Genomic DNA, 15,498 nt, shown 5'->3' with positions numbered 1-15,498 from the left:
GGACCGGGTTGCGGGAAGCGAAGCGACTTGGAATCATGCAAGCAAGGAACAAGCTGCAGGTGATTGCAGCTAATATCGATGTCTCACATATAAAGCGAGCTTCGTGGGATTAATAAATTGGATAACTAGGGGGAAGAAAACAATCGGTATGGATATTTTGTGAAGAAATAACTATTGTTGGAAAGTCCTGTCTACGGGGCAGAGATGAGTATGAGTATTGCAATATAAACCGACGATATGGACAAATAAACTACAATACAAAGGGTATTTAATGCTACGCTTCACTTCACTTCATTAACCCCGACTGCAAAAATAGCACTCGGAAAAAAAAGATCAAAAAAGAGGGTATGAGCCCAGCCCGGCTCGATCGGACAACCTTACGATCTGGAGTCGCTGATTGAATTGTTAGATGCTGATTTGATCCGCTAGCGGATGGAGAGGAACTTACTACGCGCTACCAATTGCGCCATAGGCCCATAGGTGTCTTGTTGGGGCCCAGAAACCACTTACGTTTCACAGCTTCGAACTCGGCGTAATCGCCTTCCGCCGCATTTGCCGGATCGAGACATCCACTTCCTCAGCTGGACTGCGACTCGATGCGTCTTCGAATAATTTCCTGCCGACAACATCCGACATGTGTAGAACTCGCGACGAGACGGTTGCGCCGTCGCGGCGGTTTTTTCTGCAAGAAATTAGACCATGTGTATATGTGGAAAGGGACGGACACTTACCCCTCACGTCTGGACTGCGCGATCAGTTCGGTAAAATTCCAGAGACGACCGCGAGGAACCAGTTTTCCAGTAATTGGATCCCGCTCAGGCGTCCATTCGGCGGCCAATTTCATGGTAGTGGCTTTTGATTCCTTGCTTTTCGCGACTTGAATGATGCCTTCCTCCGCGAAGCGTTGGTAGGAGTTTTTGAGCGTTTCTTTATTGACGGCCTCGAAGTAGGAGAGGTCTCCTTGGTGGTAGAGAGTTTTTCCGAGCTATCTCGTTAGTCGATTGCATCGTAATGGGCTGCTGGTCTTACCAGTTGGGCACTGTCTTGTGCCTTGTTAAGATCGATCCAGACGTCTTCTGCGCCGTTCAGGGGCGGAGTAAGTCCCAGAAGGGATACTGAGCCGAGCCATGAGGCTTCAATGAATGGCCAGATCAAGAAACAGTAAAAATCGTAGTTCTCGCGACCACACTGTCGTTCTGCGTCGCTGAGCTCGACAAAGAGCGGGGGCCCGGTGGTGTCTCGACTAACTGTAATCACATCATCTTTCTCGAGTCCCCGAAGCGTCTTTTCTAGGTTGGTCGTTAAGCCCTCTGGGGGAAAGATGAATTCACCACGGAAAAGCTGCAATGGTCAATAAGATGTACCCTGCTGACCAGAGAGTATGCTTACCTGAGAAAGGAATGAAACTTGGTTCACGAGATCTGGATAGGACATGCGCTGGTAAGACGGCCCGCCGCCTTGCTTGATTCTCGTGTACATTGCTGCAGACACCAACGCTTCGGTGATGAACAGGTGGATTGTCATGTTGCGATAGAACGAAAGTTGGAAGCGATCCACGGCGAGGAAAGTCGGCTCAACTAGTCCGTCCACCTCGCCCACGATCTGCGGGCCCAACACTTCAAGGGCACGGTAAACGACGACGTCCGTTGGGTAGCGGTAGAAGTGAGCGACCCGTCCGCCTTTCGCTCGAACACGCTCACACAGCCATTCGACACGTCGGACCAATTCGCCTTTCCCGACGCCTCGTCCGCGAAGAGTCAGAAGCACCGTACCAACAAGTGCCGTCGGCATCATCACAGACACGTCGTTGATATCTGACAAAACCCTGTATCCCAATGACCGTAGCACCCGACCTCTGTCGGCGTAACTCAGTTTCGGTCCACCATTGGTGATGATCTGCTCAGGCATGCGACTTAATTGCTGGGCGATGAACTCTCTCAAGCTCCATGGCTCGTGGAACCGGACATCCACCCGACCGAGCTTCAAGGAGAGCACGGAAGAAGACGATAGGAAATCAGCCAGGTTTTCCTTCCTCTTCGGCTGACCAAGAAGCTCGCTTATGTAGGATCTAGGGCTGTTAGCATTGCTTCACAATTTCTCACCAACGATCACATACTCAGTTTCAATGACCTTGTCGTATTGTGTGCTGACAGGGCATATGATGGTGTCCTCTACGCGCCCGGAAAGCACACTGTCGAGGATGAAGCTGAGAATACCAAACTTGGGCGACAGCAGCTTTCCGGTTCTGGAGCGACCACCCTCGATGAAGCATTCAAAGTTGAACCCTTGCTGTAGGAGCGTATCAATATAAGCTTGTACGACAGTATTGTATAGCGGGTCGTTTCCGAAGCTCCTTCGAATCCACATGGCACCTAGTCCTGTCAGCAAGGCAGCAGACTGTGAGCGGATCAGACCATACCTGCATGCTGTAGAAAAGGCCCGAGCATCGGGATATTCAGGTTCTCCCCGGCCACAACTACCGGAAGCCCGATTCCAAGACGATAGCAGATAAGCTGTAGCGACACATAGTCGACATGAGACTTGTGACAGGGCAAGAAGACAATAGATTGCTTCTTAGCAGCTGCATCTTCCGCAAAGGATCTTAACCGGAGGACTTCTTCACTCGATACGTGGATTCCTGCACCTTGTTAACAAGTCTCCTGGACCACTCGAATTCCCCCACCTTGGTGATAAGCGCGCGTCAGGAGCTGAGTGCACAGATAATATGCCCCTCTAATAAACCTCTTACTCTCCATCTTGCAAATCATGTTGTCTAGCATCGAATCCACCACTTCCTTGAGATTATGCTCTATCTCGTTCCGGCGATGTATTCTCTTCTCCACCAAGGGGCCAGGGTTCACATCTAACAGCCCATCCTTCTCTTCCACTGCCAACCGCGCCTCCGCAAGCTCTTTCACTTTCCCTTGTAGAAGAGGACTCGCTAGGATTCGAGACTTCATCCGGTCCCCAAACCCTGAGTAAAATATCGGTTGTCCGATCACATCGTCGTAGGCGCGCCACCCGGTTCCCGACATATAGAGGCTCACTTCCCGCAGGAAGTCGAAAGGGTTCTCCCGAAATCGCGCCATATGGCGGACGAGGTTGCGCTCGGTAATCTGTTCATCTTGAGGTTCCGGCCCTCCAATAACTCCGCTTGGGTGGATGGTGACTTTGTTGCCCACGATTTCGAGATCCGGGGCGGACTCGCCGACCGGAGACTTGTCGGATGGCATTGTCTCGGCGGGGAAACGGAATGCTAGTAATCACTTAGGAGGATGGATTCGAGAATATTTATAGGTCCCAACGATCATTGACTGCTGAGGCGGAATCGGAGAGCTTCAAATAAGGGGGGAAACATCGAGAGGCGATTCCATGATCGACCAGCGCCTGGTTCCTGGGAGGCAAAGCGAATCGCAAGCACGACGATCCCCGGTATTTCCCCAGAATGCCTCGGATGATTCGTGCTGCCTCCGCTCACGTGAGGTCGAACGGGTCCCCGTGCAACGGCGCGCTAGCCCTGATCGGGAGCACCGCGGAAATTCCATGAGTTGCAGCTTGAGGGATGAACTCAACGCTGCAGTCGACAGCACGCCCCGTGAGGGTCAGACCATCATGTCGTCCACGGCCAAGGCCATAAATTGCGATGAGCACCGTCTCGACACCATCAGCTGCGCCGTCTCTCCTAACCACCACCCCCTAGGCTAATTGGGTCTGAGATGCAGTGCAACCTGCTCCACTGCGGGACTGAAAAGAGGTACCGGCGGTACAACGACAGCATCCTCCAACCTCCTAGAAACCACATCATCATGTTCGGCTGGACGCGGCGTTTCTCTAGTATGCCCCTGAAAGCTCTGATATTTATATCATCCCACTCTGAAATGTTTGTCTAACCACCTCTCTCACAGCCGCCACCTCCCTCCTTAAAAATACCACCACAATGGCCTCCCCCTCCCTCCAAAAACACTCCTTCCAAGTCTTCCGCGATGTCCCCCAGCTCCGCCAGCTGCGTCGCCAGCTCCTCCTCTCCAACCGGACCGTCGGTCTCGTCCCAACCATGGGCGCCCTTCACGAAGGCCACCTCTCCCTAATCCGCCAAGCCGCTGCCGAAAACACCGACGTCTTCGTCAGCATCTACGTGAACCCCACCCAATTCGGCGTGACGGAGGATCTCTCCAGCTACCCACGCACCTGGGACAGCGATGTCGCCAAGCTGGAGGAATTGAACACCGAGCTGGCCAGTCAGGACAGCAAAAACGGTCGCATCACCGCCATTCTCGCGCCCACATCCAAGGTCATGTATCCGACACTCCCACCATCGTCTGAAATCGACGGCGATGGGTCCTTCGTCACTATTACCCCACTCTCCCGGAAACTGGAGGGTGCATCCCGGCCTGTATTCTTCCGCGGCGTGGCGACCGTCTGCATGAAGCTGTTTAATATTGTCCATGCCGATCGGGCTTATTTCGGACAGAAGGACGTGCAGCAGACGGTTGTGATTAAGCGGCTGGTCAAGGATTTCTATATCGATACCGAGATTAAGATTGGGGATACGGTTCGTGAGCATGATGGGTTGGCGATGAGTTCCAGGAACGTCTATCTCGGTGCGAGAAGACGCGCTGTGGGATTGGCGCTCTACACTGCTTTGAAGGCCGCGGAGGATGCGTATAACGCTGGCAAGGTCAACCGGATTGAGGTTCTCGATGCGGCAAACAGTGTTGCTCAGAAGATTCTGGCGGAGCAGCAAGCCTTGTCCCCGGCGGAGAGAGCCCTCTACGAGGTTGATTACATCTCGCTCGCTGACCCGGATACTCTAGATGAGTTGGATGTTATTGATCCTGCCAAGGGCGCCATTCTCAGCGGCGCCATTAAGATGGCTCCTCTGGAGGAGTCGAAGCCCGGCGAGGACTGTGGCCTAGGCGATGGCCAAGTTGCGGTACGTTTGATCGACAACTTGATCTTCAAGCCGCGGGTGTAGATAGAGGCGGGTCACCATTGATCCGGACCTCATCCCAAAAGCAAAAAGCACATATACCCGATGTAATTTACTAGACCAGATATTTATATATAGATGTACCCAAAAGTCATACATTCATTACCTACCCACCTACCCAAATCCCTCCACTCTTAAACCTCCAACCCAACCCTCCCAAAACAGAAACTAGGGCAAAAACCAAGGGTTCGGAAACATTCCGGCCCGAGAAAATTTCCCTCTGGAGTAAAGTTTCTTCCAGTCCCGCATTCCCCCATCCCATCCATACCATACCTCCTCCCCCCAAAACACAATACAGGCAGGCAGGCAGGCACCTACCTTCCACGCATCCAAAATGGCCGACGACGGCCTCCTCCTCAACTTCACTCTCCCCGACACAACCGTCCTAAACCACGAGCCCAAGAAAGTCAAAGGCGGAACATGGCGCGACCGACTCAGCGCAAAGAAAATCGCAGCGCACAGGACGACGCATCCGCGGGGCGACAAACCCGCCAACAGTAACAATAACAACAATGAGAATGTGCGGAATCCGAATCGAATTCAAGTTACCGGTACGCGGCCGGTGAAGAGGCAGAGGGTTGATGAGGGGGGACATTCACAACAGCCGGGACACGGACACCAGCACCAGCACCAGCAGCAGACGGGACCAAGGCAGTTTGTTTCGTCGCTGTTTACTAAGAATCCGGCGCCGAGGAATAATGAGGATGAAGAGGAGAAGAAAAAGGGAGAAGGGGAAAGAGAGGAGACGAAGCCGACAAACGCACCGCTGATTGATGGATTGGATACATTTACGAATTTGGGGCTGTCGGCTCCGCTGGCGGCGCATTTATTGACGAAGCTGGAGGTGAAGGCGCCGACGGCGATTCAGAAAGCGAGTATTTCGCAATTACTCAAGGAGGAGAGTGATGCGTTTATACAGGCGGAGACGGGATCCGGAAAGACGATGGCGTATTTGTTGCCACTGGTGCAGCGGATTATGACGATTGCGAAGGATCAGAAGCAGAGAGAGGAAGGGGGGATGGTGCAGCGTGATAGTGGGTTGTTTGCGATTGTGCTGGCGCCGACGAGAGAGTTGTGTAAGCAGATTTCGGTGGTGTTGGAGGGGTTGTTGCGATGTGCGCATTGGATTGTGGCGGGGACGGTGATTGGAGGGGAGAAGAAGAAGAGTGAGAAGGCGCGGTTGAGGAAGGGGTTGAATATTCTGGTGGCGACGCCTGGTCGGTTGGCGGATCATTTGGAAAACACCCAGGCGTTGGATGTGAGTAATGTGCGGTGGTTGGTGTTGGATGAGGGTGATCGGTTGATGGAGTTGGGGTTCGAGAAGGAGTTGGCGGGCATCATCCAGAAATTGGATGCGCGGCAGCGGCCTAGTCGGATTCCTGGCATTCCGGCGAAGAGGACGACTATTCTATGTTCTGCGACGTTGAAGATGACCGTGCAGAAGCTGGGTGAGATCAGTTTGAAGGATGCGGTGCATATTCAGGCGGATCCGGCGGATGAGGATGGGGAGCCCAGGAAGAAGGACGAGGATGATGCGTTCCGCGTGCCGGCGCAGCTGAAGCAGTCGTATGCGATTGTGGCGGCGAAGCTACGGCTGGTTACGCTGACGGCTTTCATGAAGCGGACGTTTATGAGGAAGGGGTCGGTCATGAAGGCCATTGTGTTTGTGTCGTGTGCGGACTCGGTGGACTTTCACTTTGAGGTTTTTACGCGGAAACAGGGAGAGGAGGAGGAGAAGAAGGATGAAGAGGAGGAGAGTGGAGACAGTGACGACGAGGGTGCAGAGGAAAAGAGGAAGAGACTTGAGGCTTCGGCTCATGGAACTATCGCGCCTGCTACGGCTTTCTCGAACCCTTCGAACCCCGTGACCCTGCATCGACTACATGGTTCTCTTCCTCAGCATGTCCGGACAGCCACCCTGAATGCCTTCGCCCGCAACCGCGAACCGTCCGTCATGATCTGTACTGACGTTGCGTCTCGTGGTCTGGATCTGCCGAATGTTGATCTAGTGGTGGAGTATGACCCGGCCTTCAGCGCCGAGGACCACCTGCACAGAATCGGACGTACTGCGCGTCTGGGTCGTGATGGTCGTGCTCTCCTTTTCCTTATGCCGGGCTGCGAAGAGGGCTACGTCGACATCCTCAAGAAGGGCTACCGGGACGGTGGAAAGGCGCTGACCCGCACCGATGCGGACGACATCCTGAAGCGTGGTTTCGGAGGAAACGTCGAGTCGCAAAACACCGACTGGGAGGAGAAGGCAACGGAGTGGCAGTTGGATGTGGAAAGATGGTCATTGGAAAACAAGAAGTACCTTGAAATGGCCCGGCGCGCGTACCAGTCTCACATCAGAGCTTATGCCACGCATATCGCCAACGAGCGGAGCATGTTCAACATCAAAGAGCTTCATCTCGGACATTTGGCAAAGGCTTTCGGTCTGCGTGATCGCCCAAGCAAGATCAATGTGCCTGGCCTTCGTCAAGGAAAGGATGATATCAAGAAGGACTTCAAGGCCGAGCGGAAACCAGTCGCTGGAAACAAGCGGAAGGCTGCTGGTCGCGATGATGACGATGATGCTCCTCCTCCGACCGACATGCAAATGGCTGCTCGGAAGATGAGAGCCAAGATGAGGGAGAACATGGCTGGTGCAAGCGAGTTCAATCTTGCCTAGTTGGCAACATATGTAAATAGTAATTGACGACAAATCAATAGATATCCCACAATGAGATTTTCCCGTCCTTTGACCCAGCCGCTAACCAATGGGTGTTCTGCACTTTTTGATTCCTTTGGCGATGCACTGTAGCGAGCGAGAACTCCGCACGTGTAGTAAGCTGCGTGTCCACCTTATCATCGCCACCCTGCGGCGTAGTTGTCTCACCAGTCGATGCTTCCGACTCGAGACCAGCAACATCCGCAAACCCCACAGCATAGCAACCATCTTTATGCCACTTCAAGACAGCAAGCTCTTTCATCGTTTTGCACGAGTAAACCCTGACCCTGGAATCCCACCCAGCAGTCGCAAAAATCTTCCCATCAGACCGTATCCGCACCCCCTGCTGACCGGCATGCTTTGTATTGATCGACTTGATTGGCGTTTCTTCACGATACCCTGCGGCACCCAACACCGGAATCGGATGCTTCGCCAGTACCGCATCAGCCGATGAAGAAAAGAAGTAATCACCAGCCGGCGAGACATGGATCGACAGTGCCGGCTGTGAGTGAGCCCGACAGACGTATAACTTCTCCCACTTCCAAGACGTTTTAGCATTTTTCGCTAGATCCTTCTCATACAACGGCCCACGACAACCCAGAACCATGACGTGACCATCCTCGTAGGCAGAAGCAACGTATAACTCCCCGGATGCAGACAGGACCAAGTTAGCTGCCATGACCATCCCAGTTTTCGTTTCCATATCTGCAGGGATGGTGCAAATACGTCTTTCCTGCGGGAGATGAAAGAGATCAATTGCGCCCGAGTCCAAGGCATTAGGGACGGCGATGAGCGCAGATGAGAGCGATTTACTCTCGCTCGGTGCTTCTGGCGTGCCACTTTCGGTATCTGATTTACTCGGGGGAAGAAAGACCATCGAGAATGCGCAGAAATTCAGCGCATTTACTGGAAGCGAATGCACCAGCCATGGCTGGGGGGCAGCTGATGAGGTTGGGGTATAATCCACGGGGAGAGTTTTCTGAAGAATCTCCTCATCTTGAATACTAAATCTCCAGGCGCGTAGCTTGTGGTCTCGTCCATGTCTGTAGAAATATTAGATGGTTCGATTGATGGTGAGAGATACGCACGTGAACACCTCCGTAACAGCACCATTTCGGAAGCTGAATCCCTTGACCTCGAGAACAGCGCCATCGTGGGCCTTCCATACGGCTAGAGGACGCTTAAAAACTAGGTCCCATACGACGATCCAGCCATCTGCGTCACCTGAGACAAGTCTCAAGTTCTGGTGGAAGATCTGTAGCGCATGTATGGCAGCGGCATGGCCGCGTAAAATGTAGGTGGGAGTGGCCGGTGGTTGCCGCACCTGCGGGGATTGAGCGCTCATTTGTTGTGAGTGTGGAATTTGAGGGGAAATTTAGGATATTTGATGTGAAAGTGACAGTGTAACTGTGTCCTCATTGAATGTCGTATCCTCTAAATGGTTTGGATGTGGTGTGTGGATGCATGGTGGAGAGACGCTGGACGGGAATCGAAATGGTGCCAGTCTTGGCAGCTCATGATGTCTCCGCGGTGAACTATAAGGCACTGCCATACTACCTGCCTAGTATGCCGGCTTCAATTCATTTGCAGAATACTCACATTTCCTTCTTAAATTTCTGTGATATTAGGTTTTCTTTTATTTGCTCTCACTAATGACTATCTGGTATTGAAATCTAGATAAGCGCATAAGTAGGTGCTGACTATAGTATATTCTTGGACGAGACCTAGACATTCCAGCTTCACCTCGAACCCCAACCAAGAAATTACTCAATAGTAGTGGTGAAAACTGGTTCGGCCTCCTCAGTCATAGGCTGATACTCGTCACTTGTTCTCTTCTTCCTATCCTGCTCTTCTCTGGCTCTTATTTCTACCACCTCTGCGCCCATAGCCCTCGCCTCCTTGATCAGCACCGCCGGGTTCCAGATATTCAACATAACGTTAGCAACGAACATGACCAGCGCATCCAAAATAACCGCATAGATCTCATGGGTAAAGAGATATCCCCGCCACCCATTAATCAACTCCATGCTGCGGTATACACCCCGAGTCACCATGCAGGTGACAGCAATTATCAGCGCGAAAGTGATCTTCCGTAGTGGTGGGTTCCCAATGATCTGGCGCATAGCCCGATAGATGACATACTCGAGCAGAGTGGTAAAGACGCAGGTCGAGACCAGCTGCCAGATAATCCCCGCGACCATGATATAGGTGCCCGGCCAGTAGGAAGTGTTGGTGCTGAAGGCAGCCCCTGCTACTCCGCCCCCGATGACCTGGAGAAGGAGGCTGAAAAAGTCGACCGTCATGAAAATCACTAGATTTAGCCGAATGGCGTGGCGATGTCTGGATCATAGGGGAAACATTGCGGGGTTGACATGATGCTGGTTGAGATTGCTGGGAAGGGGATGGACAGGAAGATATCGACTTAGAAAGAAGAAGACCGAGAAGGGATGTAGGCAGCATCGAAATGCACCATGCATTAGGGCTGTCAGCGACACCTATTTAGATAGAGCCTACGCATTGGCCCGCTTGGTGGAGCCACGCAAGCAAGATGGCGATTCCGTGTCTTCCCGTAAGCTGTCAGCAACCCCCTCTCCCCTGACACTACGTAGTATCTATAAGATTCGGTTCGAATTGGGTCGGTGAGTCACCTCAACACTATCATAATTGCTCCCACACTCATTCGGCGTGGCTACTGTAAGCGTTCCAGTTACACATCATCATCTCAAATGAGATTCCCACAGTTTCGCCGCCTTTATCCAGAGCTACACCTCAAGATCTGGCAGGAGGCGCTGGACCACACTCAACCGCGCCTCATCAAAGTCTGTGCCCACAATTACGTCGGCCGGTGCGAGAGCTACTGCAGTCGGTCATCGTCAGTAGAGCCATTCTGTGGGAATACAGATCACCGTGGTAGTACTCATGCATCTCATTCCGCGTATTACATGATATCCCTACGTTTTGAAGAGCCGTATGCTGGTATGAACCTGTATGGATTTTGTGGAAACCCCTACGACGATCAGCCTAGTCTACCGCGAGGCGCGCGGTGCAGTTATTCTAACCTACCCACGCACAATCCGGGTACAACGCCCGGCAAAGCTTGAGCCGGGTTACGGGTTCCGGTCTCAATTCAAGAAATACCGCGACACACGCTATAATCCCAAAGTTGACATGCTCCACCTAGAAGTCAGATCGCACCATGGGAAAGCGAAACATATCCGGCCAATGCTTTGCTTCTCAGGGAAGACATGGCAAAGATTTCAACCGACGCAACTCTTCAACTTGTCAAGGAGAATGGCTGGATGCCCCACTGGAGGGAACAACCTCGAATTTACTTCTCCCCATCAGCGAGAGGAGGCGCCGGGAAGAAGGCACATATCTCTGCTTTCCAGTCGCAAAGTTCTTACTTGTGGAGGCAACTTTCCGGAGCGCCTCGAGCTCTTGGTTGGGAGACTGAAGTCCCTCATATAGTCGACTGGGGTATAATTCCACAGACACTAGAAGGCCATACGGAATCAGTCAAAGCTGTCGCAATTACCAAACAGGGCAAGATAGCATCCGCCTCTGACGACAAGACAGTACGGCTGTGGGATATTTTCACAGGACAGTGCCTCAAAATCCTTGAAAGCCATACTGGACCTGTCAATTCCCTCAAGTTTATACAGGACGGAAGAGTCTTAGTAACTGCTCCCTCCAACTGCATAGCCCAGTTCTGGGATCCAGTCACAGGCGAGTGCCTCCAGAGTTTCACGGGCTACACGGATCTAGACACTGGAGTAATCCATATTGGGAATAGGATATTTCTATCAACCTGTTTTGACTCTCAGGTCAAGTTGTGGGATCCTACTACGGGTCAGTGCATTCAAACACTCAGGGGTCATGCTGGTCCCGTCTGGGCTATCACTTCCACTCATGATGGCAAGATTCTAGCGACATCTTCTAGTGACACCACGGTGAAGCTGTGGAATACAACCACCGGAGAACGTCTTCATAGGCTAATGGGTCATGTAGGGGCTGTTGTAGCAATCACCTTCACACCTGATAGCAGCATGCTAGCATCAGCCTCTACTGACGGGACCTTACGGTATTGGGATCCAAACCCAGGCAAATGCATCCGAGTGCTTGAGGGCCATACCAGAGCAGTAAGCTCTGTCGTCTTCAGCCCAGATGGCAAGGTGCTTGCATCTGCCTCCCACGATTGTACAGTGCGGCTCTGAGATGCAGGATCTGGGCAGTGTCTTCAGGTCATCAAGGGACACCACGGCTGGGTGAAGTGCCCGACTTTTACCAATAATAGCAGAGCATGGGCAACTGGGTCGACTGATAGAGACATACAGTTGTGGGATGTACACACCGGAGCATGCCTTCAGACCCTCAAGGGTCATAAGATGTGCGTTCTGGATCTGGTTTTCAGCCGAGATAGTGGGATGCTTATATCGAGCTCGTGGGATAAAACGGTGAAAGTTTACAATTTAGGTAAACGACTGAACTCACTTGGATCTGTTAGGAGCGGACAGCAAGGTGGGTGGTGGACTTTAACAGTTTTCATTGACCCTTTCATACTTCGACATGTAACGGGATTGCAAACACATACCACGATGTTCATCGTTGCAGAACCCTGATCGAAGGGGTCTGAGTCGCATTTCATAAAGGAAAACAAGGGCTATAGTCTCAATTCAAGCTTTTCGAATAATTAGGAGTCTGAAGATGTGAAGTGGGTGTAATATCGGCCAGTTGGCCGGGGCAACACCGCCCTCGTGATTGGCATCAACAGCCCGTGTTGCCGATTGTCGCATCATCACTCTCACTCATCCCCTCTCTCGCCGGCCCTCTCCTCCACCCCTCCACCCCCTCCTCTTCTTCCTCTTCCTCGCTGTCTTCCTTTCTTCCTCCCCATTTTCTCACTCCCTCTACTCCTATTTTTAATCTCCCCACCCTTCCCTCCCCCCACCGGGCTCTCCATGCCTGGTATCGGCTCCGGCGTCTAAGTCCGCAACACAGCTCCAGTTTGAACCATGCCGAGTAAGTCAGCTGTTGTAGCTCCCGCGGAGCTCCAGGACCTGTTACTCTTCAGCTAACCCAATCTTACTTTGCACAGTCCGTCCGTTGGATGAATGGGCCGCTACCCGCACCCAACATCTCCCCCTCTCCGCCCTCAAAGGAGCGGTTGTCGGTATCGATGCGTCGCACTACATTTCTCAACACCTCCTCCAACCCTCCACACGCGAGCCCCTTCTGATCGCCCTGGGTGGCTTCCCGTTCGCACTCAAGAGCAACATCGAGAAAGAATTGCAGGTCTATAAGGATCTGGGCGTGGGCTGTATTTTCGTGTTCAACGGTCTCGACTTTGGCAAAAAGGATCAACGACCCCACGTGCAGCAGGAGTCGGTCCGGGCATTCGAGCAGGCCTGGGACCTCTACGATCAACAACAGGCCGATCAAGTGGTGGACGCATTCAGCAGCGCGGGTACGACACTAGTTCTGGTTCTTGAAGCGCGTGTCTGACTGTCCTCTGTCCTAGGCACCCCTCGTCCCGAGTCCCTCTACCAATTTTTGCAGCGAATTCTCCTCCAACATGGCATCGACTATATTGTGGCCCCATATAGTGCTGCCGCTCAGGTACGAGACTGCTGACCTCACAAAGGTTGCGCGCATCTGACCTCAATTGTTTCATAGCTCTCCTACCTGGCCAAGGGACCGAACCCTCTGGTCGACGCTGTTTACGGTCCCTCCGAAGTCTTGATGTTCGACATTGATAAATTGGTCACCCGCATTGACATTGACCCGGCACAATTCTTCTGGATCACCAAACAGACATGTCTGGAAGAACTCGGCCGTCTATCACATGAGCAGTTCCTGGACTTTTGCCTTCTTCTGGGCTCTTCATTCCTTCAGCCCTTCCCTGTTTTGGAGAACCATGTCTTTCCCGGGAAGAACCCCACTGTTCGAGATGCACTGCCGATGTTCAATGCGGCCGGACGGAGCGTACTCGCCCTCTGCTCCCAGTTCGAGGATGATCGCCGGATGCAGGAGCTCCAATACACAGATCGCTACAAGCGCACGTTGATGACGGTGAAACACCACGTGTATATTGATGTGGACGGCAAGGTTGGTCCTATGGACCCGGAGAGTGCTTCTTCCGATATGCACGAATTGATCGGCCAACGTCTCCCGGAGGAGCTCTACTTCTACCTGTCCAAGGGCATTCTGGGTCCCGATGTGCCCAACTACCTCACCTCAGGTGAAGTCCTCATCTCGTTGCCGTTGGGCGTCGAGGACACGGATATATACCGCGATCTTGCTGGTAGCACTCTCACACCCACCAGAACGCAGGCCATTGGCCTGTTATCGAACTCCCTCCACCGGTTCTATCAGACCAAGGTGATCAATGTGCGAACATGGTACGACGAGAAGTCACCTGCCACGATCAACCTCAAAAGCCTTCCTTCTGTCAAAGATTCAATTCAATCGTGGAAGATCCCCAGCGAGCAGCTTCCGGAGAGCTTGAGGAAGTTGCAGGCAAGTCCAGTCTTCGCTTGGCATAGGTCGTTGCTAACAGGACTAGGGCTCGGTCGGACGTTTCCAATTCGCTGTGCAGAGCTTAAAGGACGCCGATTTTGTCACAAACTCCCTTTCTACTAAGGACGCTCCAGTAAGGGTCCCTGTCCGGATTGCGGTTCAAGAGCTGACACGACCAGTCCTTATCGTCACAAGATGAGCTTCTGGCCAATGTCTACTGGCGGTTTCTTCAGCTCCGCGGCTACATTGACGAGAAACATCAGCTTACCCAGTGGGGAGTATGTCTTGAGCAAGCACTGTCGGGACTCGACCCGGCCGATGCGCTTGAGGAGTCTACATTCCTGGCCATCGAGATGTTGCGGTTTGGCCTGCTCAACTCCCAGCCGTGGTTCTCCCATGTTTCCGGGGGTCCTATGAGGGGATCAGGTAAGATGCCGATTGATGGGCCGTGGACTGCGCTGATTTATCGACTGTAGACGAAGACAAGAGCCAAAACATGCTGGTTTCCCGCGTCGCCTGTATCGCCAAACTCCAGCATAAGAGTATCGGTTACTCCGGGCCACTAAGCCGCCAGTTGCTCTGCTACCGATCCCTGATATCCGAAGTGCGCTCCACGCTACGGAACCTCATTGAGGTGGTTCTGACCGGCCTCCTCCTGAGCGGCGATGCTGAGCGGGAGCGCAACGACTGGGGCGAACTGAGTGTTAAGTAAGTGACTACACAAAGTGACTGCACATCGAAGTCATAAATTCTAATGCGGATAGGTTGCCGTTTATCGACGACAACGACTGCGGTCTGGGCATCGCTGTGCGTACCTACCTGGATGATCTGCCTTTGCAGGCGAATCCCACATCGCCGGAGGCGCGGACGGATGTCAAAGCAAAGGGCAAGGAGTGGTTCCAGCATAGTGACAGTTTTACGGGCAACCTGGACATGGCGTTCAAGCTCTGGGATGCGGTAGGTCCAGCCTCGTGTCTGGTTGCATGACGTATTTACTCATAGTCTTAGGTTTACCGCGGTACACAGAGTGGAGGCACGGAGATCAAGGACAGCAAGAATTGGGAGGGTGCGAACCGCTGGTTGGCGGAGCGGCGGTGATGAGCGAAGGAGGTCCTCTGCTCGGGACAAGAGAATGCACTTGACGACGACATCACGAACTATCTATGTAGTCGTGTCGGCCGGGTGGCCCGAGCCCACCTGATAGTTTCACCAATCCTACTCCGCACACGATGTATTACTAGAAAAGAAGGGCTGACAGGTGAAGCGTATCACGTAGTCAGGCTGC

At 52.8% G+C, this 15,498-nt stretch overlaps 9 protein-coding genes across 9 annotated transcripts; 6 read left to right on the top strand and 3 right to left on the bottom strand.

Annotated features, from left to right (window-relative positions):
* Positions 1-209: 209 nt before the first annotated feature.
* BO94DRAFT_530636 (lysophospholipid acyltransferase family protein) lies at positions 210-3,412 on the bottom strand. The gene is made up of 8 exons (XM_025610712.1): positions 2,684-3,412; positions 2,420-2,638; positions 2,117-2,372; positions 1,390-2,068; positions 1,030-1,341; positions 732-985; positions 449-682; positions 210-393 (listed from the first exon to the last, which is right to left on the bottom strand). Exons 1-7 carry the CDS (start codon positions 3,231-3,233, stop codon positions 514-516), a joined length of 2,439 nt encoding a protein of 812 aa, XP_025472658.1. The 5' UTR covers positions 3,234-3,412; the 3' UTR covers positions 210-393; positions 449-513.
* A 167-nt stretch (positions 3,413-3,579) lies between these two features.
* Positions 3,580-5,098, top strand: BO94DRAFT_507295 (pantoate--beta-alanine ligase PAN6). Its single transcript, XM_025609605.1, has 2 exons — positions 3,580-3,834; positions 3,906-5,098. Exons 1-2 carry the CDS (start codon positions 3,717-3,719, stop codon positions 4,973-4,975), a joined length of 1,188 nt encoding a protein of 395 aa, XP_025472657.1. The 5' UTR covers positions 3,580-3,716; the 3' UTR covers positions 4,976-5,098.
* Positions 5,099-5,255: 157 nt separating this feature from the next.
* Positions 5,256-7,725, top strand: dbp7 (putative ATP-dependent RNA helicase). The gene has a single exon (XM_025610711.1). The coding sequence runs from the start codon at positions 5,325-5,327 to the stop codon at positions 7,656-7,658; it is 2,334 nt and encodes a 777-aa protein (XP_025472656.1). The 5' UTR covers positions 5,256-5,324; the 3' UTR covers positions 7,659-7,725.
* BO94DRAFT_139966 (WD40 repeat domain-containing protein) lies at positions 7,676-9,146 on the bottom strand. Its single transcript, XM_025605720.1, has 2 exons — positions 8,786-9,146; positions 7,676-8,740 (listed from the first exon to the last, which is right to left on the bottom strand). The coding sequence occupies exons 1-2, from the start codon at positions 9,040-9,042 to the stop codon at positions 7,693-7,695; spliced, it is 1,305 nt and encodes a 434-aa protein (XP_025472655.1). The 5' UTR covers positions 9,043-9,146; the 3' UTR covers positions 7,676-7,692.
* Positions 9,147-9,313: 167 nt separating this feature from the next.
* BO94DRAFT_530633 (uncharacterized protein) lies at positions 9,314-10,151 on the bottom strand. Its single transcript, XM_025610710.1, has one exon. The coding sequence runs from the start codon at positions 9,998-10,000 to the stop codon at positions 9,461-9,463; it is 540 nt and encodes a 179-aa protein (XP_025472654.1). The 5' UTR covers positions 10,001-10,151; the 3' UTR covers positions 9,314-9,460.
* Positions 10,152-11,167: 1,016 nt separating this feature from the next.
* BO94DRAFT_425140 (WD40 repeat domain-containing protein) lies at positions 11,168-12,166 on the top strand (the record flags this gene model as incomplete). Its single annotated transcript, XM_025607437.1, has 2 exons — positions 11,168-11,894; positions 12,024-12,166. Coding segments are annotated over 2 exons (870 nt in total), but the record flags the coding sequence as incomplete, so codon positions are not given.
* Positions 12,167-12,501: 335 nt separating this feature from the next.
* On the top strand, positions 12,502-13,318 carry BO94DRAFT_139935 (uncharacterized protein). The gene is made up of 2 exons (XM_025605719.1): positions 12,502-12,716; positions 12,793-13,318. Exons 1-2 carry the CDS (start codon positions 12,710-12,712, stop codon positions 13,197-13,199), a joined length of 414 nt encoding a protein of 137 aa, XP_025472652.1. The 5' UTR covers positions 12,502-12,709; the 3' UTR covers positions 13,200-13,318.
* Positions 13,319-14,369: 1,051 nt separating this feature from the next.
* On the top strand, positions 14,370-14,814 carry BO94DRAFT_139927 (uncharacterized protein). The gene is made up of 2 exons (XM_025605718.1): positions 14,370-14,639; positions 14,690-14,814. Exon 1 carries the CDS (start codon positions 14,409-14,411, stop codon positions 14,628-14,630), a length of 222 nt encoding a protein of 73 aa, XP_025472651.1. The 5' UTR covers positions 14,370-14,408; the 3' UTR covers positions 14,631-14,639; positions 14,690-14,814.
* Positions 14,547-15,345, top strand: BO94DRAFT_139923 (uncharacterized protein). The gene is made up of 2 exons (XM_025605717.1): positions 14,547-14,921; positions 14,978-15,345. Exons 1-2 carry the CDS (start codon positions 14,710-14,712, stop codon positions 15,198-15,200), a joined length of 435 nt encoding a protein of 144 aa, XP_025472650.1. The 5' UTR covers positions 14,547-14,709; the 3' UTR covers positions 15,201-15,345.
* Positions 15,346-15,498: the final 153 nt, after the last annotated feature.

This window comes from Aspergillus sclerotioniger, assembly GCF_003184525.1.
Source record: "Aspergillus sclerotioniger CBS 115572 chromosome Unknown BO94scaffold_2, whole genome shotgun sequence".
Taxonomy (NCBI): Eukaryota; Fungi; Ascomycota; class Eurotiomycetes; order Eurotiales; family Aspergillaceae; genus Aspergillus; species Aspergillus sclerotioniger.
Note: the sequence above shows the minus strand (reverse complement) of the source record. Positions and strands in the feature narration are given on the sequence as shown.